The 17968-nt window shown below is 53.0% G+C and overlaps 1 protein-coding gene across 7 annotated transcripts in view; it reads right to left on the reverse strand.

Moving 5' to 3' along the window:
* ARHGEF2 (Rho/Rac guanine nucleotide exchange factor 2) overlaps window positions 1–17968 on the reverse strand; it is a 41734-nt gene that overhangs the window by 2391 nt on the left and 21375 nt on the right. For all 7 annotated transcript variants that reach the window (XM_067728135.1, XM_067728138.1, XM_067728139.1 and 4 more), the window contains 19 exons: window positions 13488–13632; window positions 11226–11293; window positions 10821–10884; window positions 9676–9805; window positions 9349–9458; window positions 9053–9199; window positions 8306–8556; window positions 7968–8093; window positions 7535–7652; window positions 7086–7334; window positions 5407–5483; window positions 4808–4977; window positions 3097–3164; window positions 1912–2112; window positions 1414–1533; window positions 1217–1284; window positions 1038–1073; window positions 782–832; window positions 133–576 (listed from right to left, as the gene is read on the reverse strand). In XM_067728135.1, the coding sequence (XP_067584236.1) occupies window positions 133–576; window positions 782–832; window positions 1038–1073; window positions 1217–1284; window positions 1414–1533; window positions 1912–2112; window positions 3097–3164; window positions 4808–4977; window positions 5407–5483; window positions 7086–7334; window positions 7535–7652; window positions 7968–8093; window positions 8306–8556; window positions 9053–9199; window positions 9349–9458; window positions 9676–9805; window positions 10821–10884; window positions 11226–11293; window positions 13488–13632 (2643 nt within the window). The remainder of the gene's footprint in view (window positions 1–132; window positions 577–781; window positions 833–1037; window positions 1074–1216; window positions 1285–1413; window positions 1534–1911; window positions 2113–3096; window positions 3165–4807; window positions 4978–5406; window positions 5484–7085; window positions 7335–7534; window positions 7653–7967; window positions 8094–8305; window positions 8557–9052; window positions 9200–9348; window positions 9459–9675; window positions 9806–10820; window positions 10885–11225; window positions 11294–13487; window positions 13633–17968) is intronic.

A 17968-nucleotide genomic window follows, 5' to 3' on the forward strand; every position in this document is an offset into this window, starting at 1 on the left:
CCCATCAGTATCCTATATCCTTCAAGTCTGATGCCTGATGTCATTTGGCCTCAAATCTCCAATTCCTTTCTGGTTCTCTCATGGACCCTGACGTCCACCCTGATGTCAGTTCACTACTTCAAGCTTCCTTACCTGTGGGGGGGTGAAACTCAAGTACAGGGCATCGCCTGCAGGGAGGCTACGCCGCCTCGGATCCAGAGGCCGCCGGGCCCAGGGGGCCTCAGCCGGGAGTGGCTCTGTGTGGCCCAAGGCGGCCAGCTGCCTGCGAGCCTCTTCGGCCTCCCGCTCCAGCAGGGCGCGGGCCTGCTCGCTCTCTCGGAGCCGGGCTTCCAGGCTGCCAGCCTCCGTCGCCCGCTCTTCGCCGAGGCGTCGGCAGCGCCGTAGCTCCTCTTGCAGCAGCGTGTGTTGCCGCTGCAGCAATGCCAGTTCCGTAGCCTGCTTTTCAGGAGCCACAGGGGCAGCCCCGGCTCTGCCAGCCTCCCCATCCCGGGAGTTGGCTCGGGTCAGCTTCTCCCGCCGCTCGGGGCCCTCAGGGAACCGGGCTTCCATCAAAGTGTCCTGCTGGGCCACAGCCGCCTGCGGGTGGAATGGAGACAGAGGGGTGTATCAGGACCCTGTTTCTTCTACCCCTCACCCTCACTCCCCAGGGCCCAGGTCATGATTCCTGGAGAGCTCGAACCGGGAAGGCTTAGGAAGGCCTGTTAGGATGATTCTGTCCCACCTAAATGGGTAGCTCGGGTCTGGCTCCTCCCCTTCCCACCCTAGCCCTTGCCCCACTGACCTGTAGGCCATGTAGAAGTCCATAGAGATTGACCAATCGCTGCAACGCTTCCTGAGGACAGAGGAGAGGGTAGGAATAGAGTCCAAGCTTCAGGATGGGAGAACTGCCCAGAAGTTGAATAAGTGTGGGCGTGGGACAATAAGACTGCAGGTACTTTGAGGTGTACACGCCCCCTCCCAACTCCAAACTGGGCTCTAAATTCTCAGATGAGAGTACCCCTCCTTCAGTCTCCTATATCATCACATTCCCATCTCACCTCCTGGGGAGATCTCAGCTGATTTCCATTTCGATCCTGCAGAAACGGGCAAGGATGGGGAATCAGCAGACACACAAGTCCCTGGTGCCTGTCCCTGATAGCTCTCTGAGTCAAGGATCTATAGGGCAGCTGTCCCTTTCCCTCCCTCTAGCCAAGTCCTGACACCTCCTGAAACCCACCTTCTGGCTGGAGTCTGAGTCAGCTCTGCAGAGCTCAATGGAGCCATTGAAGGTTCTGGCCTCACCATCTGTTGAGAAGGGGAAAAGGATGGGCCGAACCACTTCGCCAGCACCCCGATACTACTTGGTCCCTGGTACCACCCCATTCTCTTTAACCCCTCCCACGTGCTACCTTGGTCCCCTGCCCTGGCACTCACTGGCAGTGACTCCTGGACTCGTGTTACCACCGCTGTCCGGTTCCATGGACAGGGTTGGTTCCCGGGGTGTCAAGAGCAGCTCCACTCCAGGCCCCACCAGCAGGTCTTTCAGGCCCTCCACTGCGGGGAAAGAAGAGGTGAGGACAGGAGCAACAGAGAATCCTGCGGGGGATGGGAGGGGATGCCATTCACTCAGTACACGGAACATGCGGGCATCTAGAGGAATGCCCCCTGCACATGTAGTGGGGTCTCACTGCCACCACCACATACAAGGCAAAGGTCATTAAAGGTCCCAAGGGGCAGCACAAGTACGTGCAGGATGAGAGGTGTCAAACAGCTGCAAGGACCATCTTCCCCCACAAACAACAGGCACTCAGGGGAGTTATGGCCTATGGGGCTGACATCCCCCTTGTCTGTGTGTGTCCAGGTCTAGCCACGGGTCCATATTTTGTGATGGTGAGTGGATGAGTCTGGACTCTTCCCTAGGAGCCCCCTCACCCTCACGGATGGCATCCTGCAGCAGCCGCTCGCCACGAGGGGACTCGAGGGACTCAGAGCGGAAAAGCCCCCTGGGCAGGGTGGGCAGCGGCATCCCGCTGCCGCCATCCTCTTCCACCTGGAAGTGGGTCATCTCAGCAAACAGCCCAACCTTCTCCTGCAGCAGCTCCACCAGTGCCCGGTCTTTCTGCTGCAGCTCCACTGTGGATGAGAAACAGGTGAGCACCCGGAAGAGCCAGTAGTGTAGGGGCAGCTCCAGGGGTCAGGGGCCAGGCCTGGGCAGAGTGGCAGGACTTAATTTTGGTTTTTTGGCATATATGAAAAAGAAAATAACTTTTTTTGGGGAAAAGTAACACATGTACTTTCGTTTTAAAAACAAAAGTAAAACAATGTGTGGCAGGGACTGCAGGCTGTCCACCAGTTCCCATTCTCCCCACCTTCCTTTAATAAGAGAAGGTGTGCAAGTTTCATCTGGGCACACGGCTGCCCAGTTACACTCGACTTCCCAGCCTGGCTTGCAGCTAGGCATTGCCACGTGACTAAATTCTGGCCAACAGATGTGACAGTCTTCCAGATCTGCCCTTAAAAAAAATCGGTATAAACTCTCCTTGTTCTTTACCCCCTCCTTGCTAGCTGGGATGCAGATGTGATAGCAGGAGCTGGAGTAGTGATGGAGACACAGACATAGAGGACCTAGAGATGGGGAATCTTCACGTTGAAGAGGGCAGAACTGCACAACTACCCTGCACTTCCCACTTCTGGACTGTTATGTGGAGAGAAATAACCTACCTCGTGTAACCGACTGATTTTTGTTAATCTTTTTGTATAGCAGTTAGATCATACCCCAACTAATATAAGGCCTTATAGTAAAAAAGTAAGTTACAATCTTAACTCTGTTATTCCTACTTTCCCTGCCCAGAGGAAGCCACAGTAATAGTATCTTATCTTCCTAGAGATATTGCACACACATATACAAAATACGTATGACCTGTATCTATCCCCAATATTTTCACGCCAGTGGTAGCATATACTTTACAGTGTTTTCAACCTTGCTCTTTTCGCTTAACAATATATTTTGGTTATGGATCTACATCAGCCCTCATAGAGCCATCTCACTTTTTAGACAGTATTCCACTGTGTGGATACGTCATAAATTATTTAAACAAACCCTGTGGGTGGACTTACTCTTGATACGCCGCAGGTAAGCCTCATCCTCTGTCTCAATCAGGGGGAAGTCCTCCCTGGATGGGCATCTGGAGAGATAACAGGTTGGGTGGGGTTTGGGGAAGGAAGTCAGGTTACACACCAGGAATCTGCCTACCCTCCTTCCCAAATGTGCTCTATTTCTCCCTGGTAAGCCTCATCAGCTCCACGCCCTGGCTTCATCCACTCTTGACCCTCTCCTTTTCCTGGCACTGATCATCTGCATCTACTGGTCTGTACCTCTCCAAAGGTCACCTGGAGAGGTAGCATAGTGCAGAGGGACAGCTACAGTTTTTGGCATCAAGCACCCTGGGCTCAAATCCTGGCTCCACAATTTACCAGGTGGTAACCTCTTTATTTCCTCATGTGAGAAATGGGGATAATATCTTCCTCACAGGTTTTCCGTGAGGATTAAAGGAAATAATGTACCACTGCTTTGAACACGGCAGAAGCTCAATAAATCAATTATAATGAATAATATTATTTTTGCAACTACAAATACTAATATTATTAATAAAAAGGGCACTATAGATCTATGGCCAATGGGACAGGTACTTTGCCTTGTTTTCCTAGAATTGGTAATTTCATACTTTGCACACATTTCTGAAAAATTTGTTCAAAGTCTTAACTGCAGAAGTAAAAAAAAAAAAAAAGGTTTACATAATATAAAGTAGAGAAGAATCCATTCTCTAAAAGCTAAAAAAAAACTCATAGGACTTCCCTAGTGGCACAGTGGTTAAGAATTCGCCTGCCAATGCAGGGGACATGGGTTTGAGGCCTGGTCCGGGAAGATCCCACATGCCGCAGAGCAACTAAATCCGTGCGTCACAACTACTGAGCCTGCGCTCTAGAGCCCGCGAGCCACAACTACTGAGCCCGTGCACTGCAACTACTGAAGCCCGCGTGCCTAGAGCCTGAGCTCCACAACAAGAGAAGCCACTGCGATGAGAAGCCTGTGCACCGCAACGAAGAGCAGCCCCTGCTCGCTGCAACTAGAGAAAGCCTGCACGCAGCAACAAAGACCCAAACCAGCCAAAAATAAATAAATAAATAAAATATTAAATTACTAAAAAAAAAATCATAAACATCTTAACTGAATTTATTCTTCAGGCATAATCTTTGAGAATCCATTTTCAACATTTAATATGCACTTTACTTTTTTCATCGCAACAGACACACAGTTGACTGCCTCAAATCTAATGTGTGTCCAACAGAAGCCAAAGATCTGCTGCTTTAGCACATGAAATGATTTCCTTCTTGCCTCTGTTGTATGGAGTTTGAATTTTGCTCCTCTTACCACTAGTATCAATGCTTTCATTACCCTCTTTTTCATTTATTTCTAGAAAATAAAGGTAAAAGACAGTACAATCCAAATAATGGCCCACTGCCTACAGACTAAGATGTTAATGGAGGTGAAATTGTACTGCTGGCTGGCAGGTATGCCAGAATGTGACAGCTTAAAGTATTCCTTTGGCTTGTCAGCTCTTGCTGCATTTGGAAGGTGGTTGCGGTCGTCATCATATAAAGTGCGACTTTACAGGACAGTAGAACATAGATGACATTTCCTGCCTTGGCCCATCTTGTCTCTCCCCTGGCCTCTGCCTCTACCTCTGAACCCTGGGTTCCATTCCCTGTGAGTGCTGTGGCCTGGGGCCTGAAACTGCAGGTACTGTGAGGCCATACACACACTCACACTCGCACGCTCTGCTGAATGACGCGGATCCAGGTGCTCCGGTCATCCCGGGATGCCGTGTGGACCTCATACATCTCAGGGGGTGCCGCGCTGATCAGAAACATCCCTTTCTCCTGGTTGGCGATGTCCCGCACGATTAGATTCTGCAGTGACACCACCGAGGGCTTGTCCTGCCAGTCAGGGGAAAGGAAGGATTAAAGCTGGGAATCCTGACCCCTGGATATTTGAGTCTTCAGTCCTTCTGGAATACCCAAAGGACTGAAGAGTCAGCTGAGAATACAAGTTAAGAACCCAGGCTGCCAGCCAGACAGGACTTAGAAACGCCTGTGACCCTTGACAATTTAATTAACTTTAAGCTTTACTTTCCTCATCTACAAAAATAGGATAATAAAGGGCCTTCCTGACAGGTGTAAAAGTGCCTGCATACAGTAACAATTTGTCTTGGCTGTTCTTATTTCTCCTTATTATATTATAGTAATGGCTACAATAACAGCTGTTTGACCCTGGAGGATTCCAGGGTTCCTCCAGGCTGGGGTAAGAAAGCAAGAAGGGCCTCAACACTTGTCTGTGCTGAGGAAGAAGAAGGTAGAAGGTCTCACCAGGGCAGGAAAGATGTACTTCTGGTCCTTCTCCTGGAGAAATACCAGCACATCTGTCATCAGCAGCATGAGCACATCTGGCAGGAGGATAAAGGCAGGACAGTCAGCATTATAGAGTGTCTGAGCAGCTGTTTCTCTTTCTCAAGGACCAGGTCTACCCCATTAGGTTAGAGCTCCTGTTTCCCCTCTTCCTGACCTCTCTCCCTCTGGTTGCTTTCTCCACTTTTGCAGACCTCCCACCTCTCCCATTCTTATAGCTCAGAAATGGGGGGTAAATGCATGTGCCATCAGATAAATCAGCTTCTTGGGCTAGAGGTGCCCATAAGCGATCACCCAATGCCTTTGGAGAAAACCCTCTTTATCCGATGAATGCGGGTTTCTTAACCTAGGGTCTACAGACCCCCTAGGATGTCTACTGTTGGGCTTCAGAGGCTCTGCAAATCCTCTGAAGTTGCATAAGCAACTTTACATATTAATATATCACATGTGTATTCTTCTGTGTGAAAGGGTCCAGAATTTTTGTGAGGGTAAAAGGATTCCCAGAGCCTTTCAGTTCCATGTTGAAAAACTAACATAAGACCTTTTTGGATATTTGGTCTAAGCTGCCCCCCACCCCAGCATATTGCCACTTCTCATTTTGTGCTCCACAGGGAGGAGAACAGTTGGGTTCCTTAGCCATCTCTCCCACCACTGAACAATCCCAATCTCCTTCAACCCCAGCAGGCCCTGCTTTCATTTTCCTTCTCTGCCCCACCTTCCAGGCTCTCAGATCCTAAGAGGTCCTATGCTTTAAGACTTAAGGGGAAATAAAGGTCAAGCCCAAGAAAGTTGGATGTCACAGTCGAGAAGACACACACTTACCCTTTGCCCTTGGAGATCTTTCTAAGTTGTGGGCACAGAGAAGGGGAGGGCTTTCAGAAATAAAGCTCTCCACCCTTGCTATTTTTAACCCCCCCATGCTTTATATTCTTAGCTTCAGCGTGGGAGGGATGGGAAGGAGAGAAAGGGATGAAGGAAAGTGGCTGGTGAAGCCTGCAATACTCAAGCTTATGAAGTGGGGATTTCATGACACAGGACAGAAGTGCAGGCAGGCTCTGGCCTCAGGTAGCACAGTATACTCCTGCCCCTCATTCCTCACCCCCATAGCGAACGTCTGCAACTCTCTTGTCTTGATTTAGGTAGGAAAGCATTGGCCAGTGCAGTCTGGGAAGAGAGCCTGGGAAAGAGTGCCCCAGCCCAACATGCCCCACCCCCTTTTCTCTTCTCCACTCAGCCCGCCCTTCGCTGGGCTCCACCCCCTCCCGTGGGCCTTCCCTAGCTGTGTTCCCAAAGCTCCTGCCCATTCCCCAGCCCTGGTGGCTGGGATTCCAGCTGGAAGAACCAACTACCCTGATCTTGTCCTCTGATCCTGGAATTGCTCTGTTTTCTTCATCAAAACCAGTAGCTTTCTGGGCATGTGAGAACCAAAGAAATGAATAAATACTGACAAGGAAGTCCTTGTATCGCCCCTGAAATCCAGAATTCAGACTTTTGTCGCAACAGAGACCACATATTTTCCTCCCACTGGGTCTCACCCTGGGTAGAGGGCTGCATTAAAAGAGGTCCTAAGGGCTGGGATGCTTCTCCTGCTTTATATCTGACCGCGGACTCTTGCCTGGCCTGCCAAGCTGACCACTGACCTTTGAAGCGCCCAGTAGCTGTCTTCCAGAGCAGGCAGCCATCGTGGATGAGCTTGCGCCGCAGAAGCTCCTCTCGGCCAAAAGGGCCCTTGCCAGGCACCGGGGCCTGGGCCCGAGGGTCCATACGGTTGTAGATCTCCTGCAGGCGGGCCCCTTTCTCCAGCTCGTGCACATCCTGGTCTACGTTGGACAGCAGCTCCTTCACCAGCCCCAGTGCCGTCGTCAGGTCCTGGCGCTCCTCCTCGATCCCTGACCGGGGGTCAGCATGAGGGAGGGATGGCTCAGCCAATCTTCAAACCAGCCCCAATTCCCACCAATCTCGATTCCCACCTTCAGAGGCTGCCCAGCATTGCACATCTGACCCTATCCCTCCCCTTGGTTATCCCGAGCCATTTCTCACCCCAGACAGCCCTCTCCCACCTTCCTCCCTCCCAGGCTCTTCCTCTCACCGTGGGAATGCTGCAGGATCCGGTTGATGAGCACCGGGTACTTGGTGATACGCTGAGTCACCAGGAGGATGCACTCCTGTACACCATGCCGCTTCAGCACGGCCGAGCGGGTCACCTTCTACAAGAGCAGAGGAGGGCTCAGGGCCAGAGTGGGGCCCGAGGGGAGGGCAACAGAAAGAACGCTGGAGCGTTCTTGGAGCCTAAGCCCTGGTGCCAGCCCTAACTTGGCCATTTACCTCACACCGGTCGGCATAGGTGACCCAGTCTGGAAAATGGGGACGAGAAGGTCACAGGTTTATTGTGAGGACCAAAGTAGCAAAAGCACTTGCTCTACTGCTATGAGGGGCTGCTGATGGGATCCACAAGCGGATGTGTCCACAAGGGTTGGGCCACTAGAGGAGGCTGAGTGTGGGTCCTGGAGAGGTCTGCTCACCCGGATGAACTGCTGGAAGCGTTTGTCTCGGGCATATAGCTCCTTATAGAGCTTTAAGGCCTTGGTGTGGCGGCTACAGAACTCCGAGTAGGTCTTCCGCATCTGCTCTGCGCTGGGACCTGAGAACTAGAAGTTGGGGGAGCAGGGCTGGGTCAGCATTTCCCTCAAAGCCACATCTCATCCCCAACACCCTCGGGCCTCCCACCAAATAGGCGGGCTTCCTGCCTCTCCAGCCCTCTCTGGCTCCACCCCCTAGAGTTTGATGAAATGATGAGAAATGTCCACTCTAGTCACACCTCCTCCCATGACTGCTGCCCATGGGTCCTGCCTTTTCTCACCTGGTTGATGAGCAGGTCACCCAAGCGATGGATGACGAAGTTCCGGGGGCTGCCAGGGCACAGGGCCTGGCGTCGGCGTTCTAACAGCTGGCTGAGGAAGCGGGTATGGATGTCACTGAGTTCGTCCACGCAGGGGAACAGGCCCTGGACCACTCCTGGCTCCAGCTGTAGCTCTTCCAGCATCCCCGTGCGGAAGAGGCGGGTCATGATCTTCAGGGTCCGCACATGGTGTAGCTCTGTCTGGATCAGCTCTGTGGGGACAATGGGACACCTGGCCTCTACCCTGGCTTGGCCACAATTGGTGGGGCCTAGGCTGGGGACCTCAGGGCTCATTTGAGGTTTTCAAGATCCCTTCCAGGTTAACATTCTGCATTAGTACGATCTTAGATCATTTTCTAATCATTTTTTAATCTTTATGCCGTGCCATCTTAAGCTATGAGCTGTTTTAAGGTCAAGAACCATGTGCCCCCTACATGTCTAGGTTTCCCACAGTTCCCAGTACAGTGTTGGAACAGGCAGAGAGGAAAGACTAAGAATTGACTGGAAGGAAGGGATAAAGAAGGGCCTTGGAGGTCAACAGCCCAACAGGTGGGGGCCTAGTGGTTACTTGTGGGGATACCAGGCAGGGTCTTGAAGGCCAATAGGGTAAGAGGGAAGGGTCTTGAGAGGTAGGGGCTGGCAGAGGAAGGACACAAAAAAACAGGACTGGTGACAAAAGAGAAGTCTGGGGTGGTCTTCTTGGCTCACCATAAATGACATCCTGCTGCTTCATCACCTCCTTTTTATGCTGCTGCAAAAAGTTGCTATCCACAGCAAGGCTCCAGGAATCAGCTGCAAAGTCCTTCTCATCCATCTCAAAGTCACTCATCAGCTCATTGTAGATCACCTCTGCACCTGGAAGTGAGTGGGGGAAACAACTCGGACCCCAATTCTCTTCCCTGGGTCCTGGGCCCTTCTCTAGATCCCTTCCCGCCTTGCCGTTCCCAGGACTGCTCCCACCTGCCCCTCATGCCCTGGTCTCCCTGAGGTCCAGGCACAGTCACCTTCGTCGATGAGGGATTCCACTGACAGGGTCCGGTTCCGCATGTTGAGGGAGTCTGTGGACTGGGAGAGGATCCGGCGCAGCCCCAGGGGAGACTCATCATTGAAGTGTCTGAGGGGAGTGGAGCCTGGCTGCATCACCCAACTCCGGCAAGAGTTCCCTTCCCGGGTGGGGACCCAAGGTGGGATCCCAGAGACAGTCACCCCAAGTTCTCCTTACCTGTCTGTCTATAATTCTGAACTCAGGGATGGGAAAGACCTCTCATCCCCCCGTCTCCATTGCCATACTCTGCCTGCCTTGGCTCTCCCTTCCCCAAGCAGAGGCTCACCCAGCAATGTTGGTGGTGGAAACACTTTTGGCTAAAGACAAGGAGGAGCGGCCACGGCGGGAGCCAAGCAGGGACTGTCGGAAGCTGTCGGAGGGGTAGATGGCAGAGCTGGGACGCTCCCGAGTGGTGGCTGTCAGAGGGGGGGATACCAAGTAGGCAAGCGTCAAACCTAGTGCCTTCCCAGGATTCAAGCCTCCCAGGCTCCTCCACTAGAAGCGAGGCCTCCTCTCCAGCCCCACCTTTAGCCCTGTTCTTTTTTTTTTTTTTTTTAACCCTGTTCTAGTCAAAGAAAGATGATAACAGTAATTCTACCCGTATGTTTGTGCAGTACTTTTTTTTTTTTTTTGCGGTACACGGGCCTCTCACTGTTGTGGCCTCTCCCGTTGCGGAGCACAGGCTCCGGATGCGCGGGCTCAGCGGCCATGACTCACGGGCCCAGCCGCTCCGCGGCATGTGGGATCTTCCCGGACTGGGGCATGAACCCGTGTCCCCTGCATCAGCAAGTGGACTTTCAACCACCGTGCCAACAGGGAAGCCCTGTGCAATACTTTTAATGTTTATAAAGAGCTTTTCTTGCCTTATCTCTTTCCCGCCACAAGACTATGAGCAATCTGCAGCTCAGGATGGTTAAGAGACTTGTCTGGGGTGACTCAGCTAATGGCTGAGCAGAGATTCGGACTCTGTTTTTTTTTTTTTTTTAACATCTTTATTGGAGTATAATTGCTTTAGAATGTTGTGTTAGTTTCTGCCGTATAACAGAGTGAATCAGCTATATGTATACATATACAGACTCTGGTCTTTTTAGTAAGCACCACGCTCTTTCTGTTACACCAGATCTGTCTGAATTGGCCCTTGACAACTTCTGCCAACATTCCCAAGTGCGGTGTAAATAACTAATAATAATAATATAAGGTGTGACCAGGCTCAGATGACCAGCCATCCCAAGCCTTCGTCCCCATTTGAATTCTCCTGTCCCGCCCCTAAGCCCAAGAGTCCGGATCTCCCTTAGGATCCCACCATCAGCATCCAATTGAAAAGAGGAAGGCGCTGTGCCAGGGAACGACCTCAGGGGGGCAGCACAGCTCATGGGCTGAGAGGCCTGGGGTCCAGGGTCCTATGGGGGCTCCAGCATCCTCACTACTCACTCTTACTGCGAAGTGAAACAGACTGCAAGGCAGTGTTGTTCTTCAGCAGGGCAGCTTTCTGTTGCTGTGAGACAGAGAGCAAGAGAGAGACACCAAGAACAGCTGTCACCCTAGGGTCACCCCCATAGGCCCAGGGCAGGAGCTGGGTGGCTGGCCCCCTAGGGAGAAAGCTGGCATGATGGCTAAGGGCATCAGGGTGGCTGAGCCCAGTGCTGAGGGGATGTGTCTACAGCAACAGGCTGACCCCCTCTTGCAGGGCCTGCGGCCTGGGGTGGAGGGTCTGGGCTGCCCCTTGGTGAGGAGAGGGGCTGAGTAACACAGGGTGAGGAATGAACGGAAAAGGCATGAGGGTACCGCACACTCACTACCCTCTCCCCCAGCCCTCTGCCCTCCCTGCCATCTCACCTTCTGCTTGACCTTGGTACAGTTGGCGAGGGTGTCTTTACAGCGGTTGTGGATAGTCACATTGCAGGCTGGGAGGGTGGGGTAGAGAGGGTGATGGGAGGGCCGGGTGGTACGGGGGGGACACACCCACATGCAGACACCCATCTCCCCATGGCCACACAGCCTGAGACTCTCCCCCTTCCCAGACTCCTCGGCCATCGCCGCACCCCAGTCCCTCTCCTCCCACCTCCCCCCTTCCTTCAAGCAGGAGATGAAGTGAGGGGGTATAGGTGTGGACCACAATTAAGCCATCAGGAGGGGTAGGCAGTCCTGACTCAGAGATGACCTGCGAGGTGGACTAGAGGGAAGAAGGGGTTACTGGCTGCCAGAGATGAGCTCAAGAAGCACAAAGGTGGTTGAGAATGACAGATGGCAGAGAGGACGCCCACGGAACAGAAGGTGGCACAGGAGCAGCTGGGGTGGGGGCTAGGGGCAGAGAGGGGGAAATGAACATCCCCTGAGCTTAATCCTAACCACCCCTTGAGGTAGAATCAATGATCCTCATTTCATAGATGAGGATCCTGTCTCCTGGAGAGGTTAAAACCATCTGCCAGAGGTCATACAGCTAGTGGTAGAGCTGGGGTTTAACTCAGGAGTGTCTGTGTACTTCCTGTTGAGCCATACATAGGCCCACAAACTCTGGCTAGGCCTAAGCAGTGCTAAGGCTGATGGATCCAGCGGCAGAGCGGGGGACAGGCCATGCCCTGCCCCTGCCCGCCACGCCTGCCTGCCTTCTGCACTGCTCAGCTATGCTTGCTATGACTCTAGCCTCCCTTCCGGACCGGGGGAGTCTTTTTCCCCAAGTAAGGTAAACCCACAGCTCCCACACTCCATCTGCTTCTCCCTCATCACCCACCCCACCCTGCCATGGGGTAGAAGAGAAGAGGAGAGGAAAGGAAGAGTAGCTAAGCCTAGGCACTGGGACTACTGGCCGTCCCTTTCCCCAACATGCCCTCACAGCCCTTGGCCGTCTCCAGCTTCCCCTCCCCCCTCGTCCAACAACACCGGAAACTCTGCTAACTCCTTCAGACAATACCCAGCACCGTGCTTACTTCCACAAATACAAGGCGAGCAGGGTGCGGCAGAGGGGCAGACAGAAGTGGGGGCTGGAGCTGCGTCCACCCCCCCTGGAGCTCCCTTCTCCTACCCGCAGCACCCAGTGTCTCTGGATCGAACCTCCGCTATCCACCTGCTCTCAAAATAGCGCTTGCTGCCCGCCTCCCCGGTTCCCCTGGCAACAAGCTTCCAGATTGGGAATTCTGTCAGGTCTCTAGAGGGATCTAGATTGGGGTTCCCTCCTCATCCTCAAAACTCTAAGTTGAACAGTGAGGAAGTAGAGAAGCCTCGCTGGTTCTTTCTGGGGTTCCATAGAGATTTAGAAGCTAAAGCTTTTGTCCCTCTGTTCCGCTGCAGGCCACAACACCTCCGGTCCTGCGTTAATCAGAAGCAGCTCTTTGCCATAAATCTGGGTGTTGGTGGGGAGGGTAGACAGGGCAGGAGCCCTCCATGTAGGCATCTTGGGGAAGGAAGAATTCGTTGCTTGTACTTACTAAATACAGGGCTACCCTTAGATGTGGGTGAAGGTCAGGAGTTCTATCTAATCCTTATTCCCCCAACATACACATTGCTGCCATATTCTCTTTCTCACTGTGTATCAGTCAGACTAGAAATCTGAGACAGGGGGGTCCTAATCCCTAATCCTCTGCTTCAAACTGTAGAGATTTAGAGATTTCAGACTCCCCCCAGTCAATAGAAAGGGAAGGGGCAAGGGGACCCTGAAGTCCTGAACACCCAGTTCTGCCCAGGAAGACCGGCAGAACAGCTGCAAGGCCAGCAGCTTCCCACCCAGCTCCCCTATTTCTGCCCCCCCTACCCCGCATACACACAACATTCCTGCTTCTCTTCCAATCAGTTCTCCTGACCCTCAGCAGCTGTTCAGGGAGCTGGGGGATGCCCAGCGGACGACAGCTGCAAGGGGAGCCACTCCAGCCTCCCCTCCCCCATACCCCCAGCTAGTCCTGCTTAGGCCATATTCTGACTGCCACTACCCCTAGACATGAGGACACGGAGAAAGGGATCAAGCATCTGGCCCTGGCATTTGGGCCCTGTGGGGGTTCACAGAGGAGAGTGATCCTTATGGATCCAAGGTAAAAAGAAAGGAGAGAAAGATTAGGGTCAGTGGGCGCTGACTCAAGAGTGACATTCAGGGTCCAAACAACTTACTTGGGCAGATGAGGGCCTCCTTGGCTGTGATGCTCTTGTTACAGGCATAGCACATGGTCATGCCCGAAACGGAGATGGTGGTGAAGAGGTGCCCGTTGGTATAGCGGGCGTCCTTGGCTTCCTTCATTTTCTCTTTTTCCCGGGTCTGTAGAAGGGGCGAGAGAGACAGGAAGTGAGGCTGGAGGATGCCAGGGTGCCTGAGGAGTCCAGAGACACGGGCCGAGGGCAGAGGCAAGGGAGCAATGCCTGCCTGAAACACACCATTTCCTGAAGCAGAGTTTGCCGCGCTGTGTCAGAGGCAGCTGTCCAGGAGTGACCAGGCCAGCCCCGAGGGCCGAGCCCACCCCTGACCTACCTGGCCCCTGCGGCTGGGCTGCCTCCTGTTGCCGCTCATCTCCCCGGCTCTAGACCTCCGCGTCCTCACTCCACCTCCCAGCCCTAGCTCTGCTCGCCCCCGAGCTGCTGTACTCTCTTCTCTGTGCCGGGGGAAGATGCGCAGAGAGGAGGGGAGAGCAGGCGAAGCAGAAGGTGCCAGCTCACCAGCGCTTTCAAATCTATGGGAGTTAGCTCCTCTTATAACCATGACAACCAGTGTTGGAGCCGCTATCTCCGTGGCAGTGGCAGTCACAGTGGGGGGCAGGAGATCCCCTTATTAGATTGGCTGAAGGGGGCAGAATGCCTCCACTGCCACCCCCAACCAGAGGTCAGGACCCCAAACTTCTGACTCTTCCACATCTGCTCAGCCAAGGTACACGGGGCCTCTCTGTGGGAGGCAGCATGTCCCCTGCTAACCTCGAGGCAGGAGAAGCCTGGTTTCAGTCTCGGATCACTTGTCCTCTCTGGGATCTTTAAGAAAGGAAACTGGGCCACCAAGGTCTCATTCCCGGCAGGAAGTCTCTTCTGCAGTCTAACTTTTATCCCTCTCATGCTACCCTCCAAAACCTAGGATATCTCCTTTATTCCTCCTCACCCAATTAGTCTAGGAAGTCCTTTCTAGCATCTACCCTCCATCCTCCAGCGGCAATGTCACTTCCTCCTGCTCTGGTCTCCGTCGAGATGGGGCACACTCTCCGGGCGCTTCCACAGAACCTCAGAGGCTGGCATTTCCCATCAGCTTTCTCTTCTCCTGCTTCCCCCTGACCTCTGCAGGTGAAGTGATTCTCCCTGACCTCTTTCTGTCCTTTCTCAAGCTCCTGAGCTTTCCCTGAAACTGAGGAGATAAGAAGATGGGACACCATGCTTTCCACCTATTCCAGGACCCTCCTCAGTGGTCACCTCAGATCCCTGATTTTCCCTCCACTCTTAGAGGACTGACAGCAGGAAGAGGACCTGGAAGACCACTCCCTCCAAGGATTCCCTGCCTCTCAGAAAGCGAAGAGCGAGATCCTGATGGCTGAGGCTGAGGGTAATGAGCCCCAAGTCAGAGGACACTGTCTGGGGCCCCGGGGCAGTGAAACAAAACTCAGAGGAGAATCCTCAGCCTGGACCTTGGAGGCCTAGTCCTGACTCTCAGCTGAAGCCACACTAGCAGTTAAGAGGTGGGGGAGGGGGGGCTTCCCTGGTGGCGCAGTGGTTGAGAGTCCGTCTGCCTGCCGATGCAGGGGACACGGGTTCGTGCCCCGGTCCAGGAGGATACCACACGCCGCGGAGCGGCTGGGCCCGTGAGCCATGGCCGCTGAGCCTGCGCGTCTGGAGCCTGTGCTCCGCAACAGGAGAGGCCACGGCAGTGAGAGGCCCGCGTACCACCAAAAAAAAAAAAAAAAAAAAAGAGGTGGGGGAGGGGAAGAGACTCACTGGCCTGGTGCAAGGGTAGAAAAGGGAAGTGTGAACGGGCTGAGTCAACAGTACAGGGGCCAAAGGGCACTGGACTATGACGCCCTAGGGTCTCAGGGCTTCCTGGTAGCCCCAAGATCCTTCTCTCTCCTGCCTACCCTCAGAAGCTCCAGGTTCATCTGATGATGAGCAGAGCCTTAGGTCTTCAGGTCATTTCCCACCCAATCACCCATTTTTCTTTTCTCCTCCTCTCCCATTCCTCCTCCTCTTCCTATATCATAGTCTCCTTCCCATCCCCTGGCCTCCCTCCTCTCCCCCATGGCCTCCCACCTTGGCTGCCCCTTTTTCACCCTTGCTTCTCTTCTACTGCCCTTGGCCTCTCCCTGCCCTCCTCCTCCTAGACCTTGTCAAGAAAGCTGACCAACTTTTAACTCTAACCTCCCTTTTTCTATTCTGGTACCTACCTATCTGGACCACTAGAAAATTCTCCCTTTAGTCTAACCTCCATCTGCCCTGCTCCAAATTATAGTTCTTTAGGAGATCAAATCCTCCTCTGAATAACAGCCTTTATAGGACCTCAAAGTCCAAGTCCAAATAGCTCTTCTTACTGCCCTACACTCTGCCTTCTCTTCTCCTCTCCTGCTCTCCCAACCTTCTCTATGACACAAATAAAAAAGTTTGAGGACTCATTATGTTTGAATTACAAGTATGCAAGCAAAAAAACATGAAAATCACATTAAAACAGCAACACGGGGAGGGGCAAATTAGGGGTATGGGATTAAGAGACACAAACTACCATGTATAAAATAGATAATCAGGGAATTCCCTGGTGGTCCAGTGGTTAGGACTGCGCGCTTTCATTGCTGAGGGTGCGGGTTCAATCTCTCGTTGGGGAACTAAGATCCCGCAAGCCACACAGCATGACCAAAGATAAAAACAAAACAAAACAATAACAGATAAGCAGCAAGGATGTACTATATAGCATGGGGATTTATAACCGTTACCTTGTAATAACTTTAATGGAGTATATATAATCTGTAAAAATACTGAAACTAATATAATATCGTAAATCAACTATACTTCAAAAAATAAAATAAAAAGAGCAACATGTCTGAATCAGGGTCAACTCCCAAATGGGCAGTCCTGCAGATTTGCCCTAGGGCTGCTACAACTCCCCCTCCCCTCCCCTGACCTCTTCCCTCTGCCCTCAGGCCTCCAGGAGCTCTCACCTGGGAAAGAGGCGGGGAAAAGGACGGAGAGAACTAGGGGTAGCCAGAGAACAGGGTCTCTTGTGGCCCTTCACCTCTCTGGCATCAACATCCCACAGACGACCCAGCTACTCTGGGCCCAGGCTCCCCCACCTCCCAACACTCACCCTCTCTCCAAGTGACCCTCTCTCTAGGTGGGCCAGCAGTGGGCAGCAGCCACAGCAGCAGCACATCCCAACACGGACACTGCCCAGCAGCAGGCGGCCCTGGCACTGCCTAGCGCTATTGTCCTGGAGGCAGTCTGCACCCGCCCCAGGGCTCAGGCTGGTGAGGCTAGAAGGACACAGGGCCTGCTCACCAGGGGTGCCTGCTCCAGAGATGGAGTGAATGGGCTTGTTTGGTTCTCTGTCCTACTCTTTCCAGATCTTCTTAAGATCATCCCAGTTACCCGCCCACCCGCCAGCGGGACAGCTCTTCACCTTCATGGCCCCATCTGTCCACCAAGAAAAGGGGCCATTACTCTGCAATCCACAACACCCACCCCAACACTCAGAGGCCCTTCCTGCTTGGTTCAGTCCTCTACTGTCCAGTGTCCATAGTCTTGCTTTCTCACAAACCCTCACAGAAAGTCTTTCTTGCTATTGCTACACAATAAACGAATAAAGCACGGGAAAGCACCTAGCACAATGGCTGGTATACAACAGCCACTTAACACATGTTTAGAAAGAAAGGAAGAAAAGAAGGATGGGTGGATGGATAGACACCAAGACAAGGGGTCCCAGCAGCACCCTTGCCTCTACTCTAGGGATCCCTTCATTCCTTATCAGAGCTTCAGAGCTTTCAGTCTCCTCCTCTCTCTCTTCCCCCCCCCACCCCGGCTGCACCTCACACTTGCGGGATCTTAGTTTCCTGACCAGGGATCCAACCCGTGCCCCCTGCAGTGGAAGTACAGAGTCCTAACCACTGGACCACCAGGGAATTCTGGTCTCCTCCTCTCTTGTTTATTCTTTTCTCCCTCCTCCCAGACCTTTTCTCCTAATTCCTTTGAACTTAGGACCGGATGGTATCCTCTGAAGGTCAGAAGAAGACCAACCCAAACTTTCCTTCCACTGTCATCCCAGATCTTGGTCATTTTGGGGAAAGAAAGACTAGGCGAATGGCAGAGGACATTGAGGCTGGTGGCTCAAAGTCTCATAGAACAGAAGCAGTCTCCCCTTTCTCCGTATTTTGTCTCCCAGGCCGAGAGATGAGGAAAACAGTGACATACGTGAAGCCCAAGGAATGCCAAAGCCTGGACTTCGGCTTCCCGTTCCCCGGCGGGCAGCAGAGGATGGCGGAGCTGACCCAGAAGAGTAAGAGCCTCTCCAAGCAAAGTCTAAGCTCTCAGCTGTCCTTGTTCCTCCATTGGGTATGTCCAAACCAAGACCTCTGGAGAAGTCACGTGGTGCTTAGAATGACCTCTGCTCCAGCTGCAAGTGGCAGCAGCCCCTTCCCCAAGGT

This window comes from Pseudorca crassidens, chromosome 2 (assembly GCF_039906515.1).
Source record: "Pseudorca crassidens isolate mPseCra1 chromosome 2, mPseCra1.hap1, whole genome shotgun sequence".
NCBI classification, from domain to species: Eukaryota; Metazoa; Chordata; class Mammalia; order Artiodactyla; family Delphinidae; genus Pseudorca; species Pseudorca crassidens.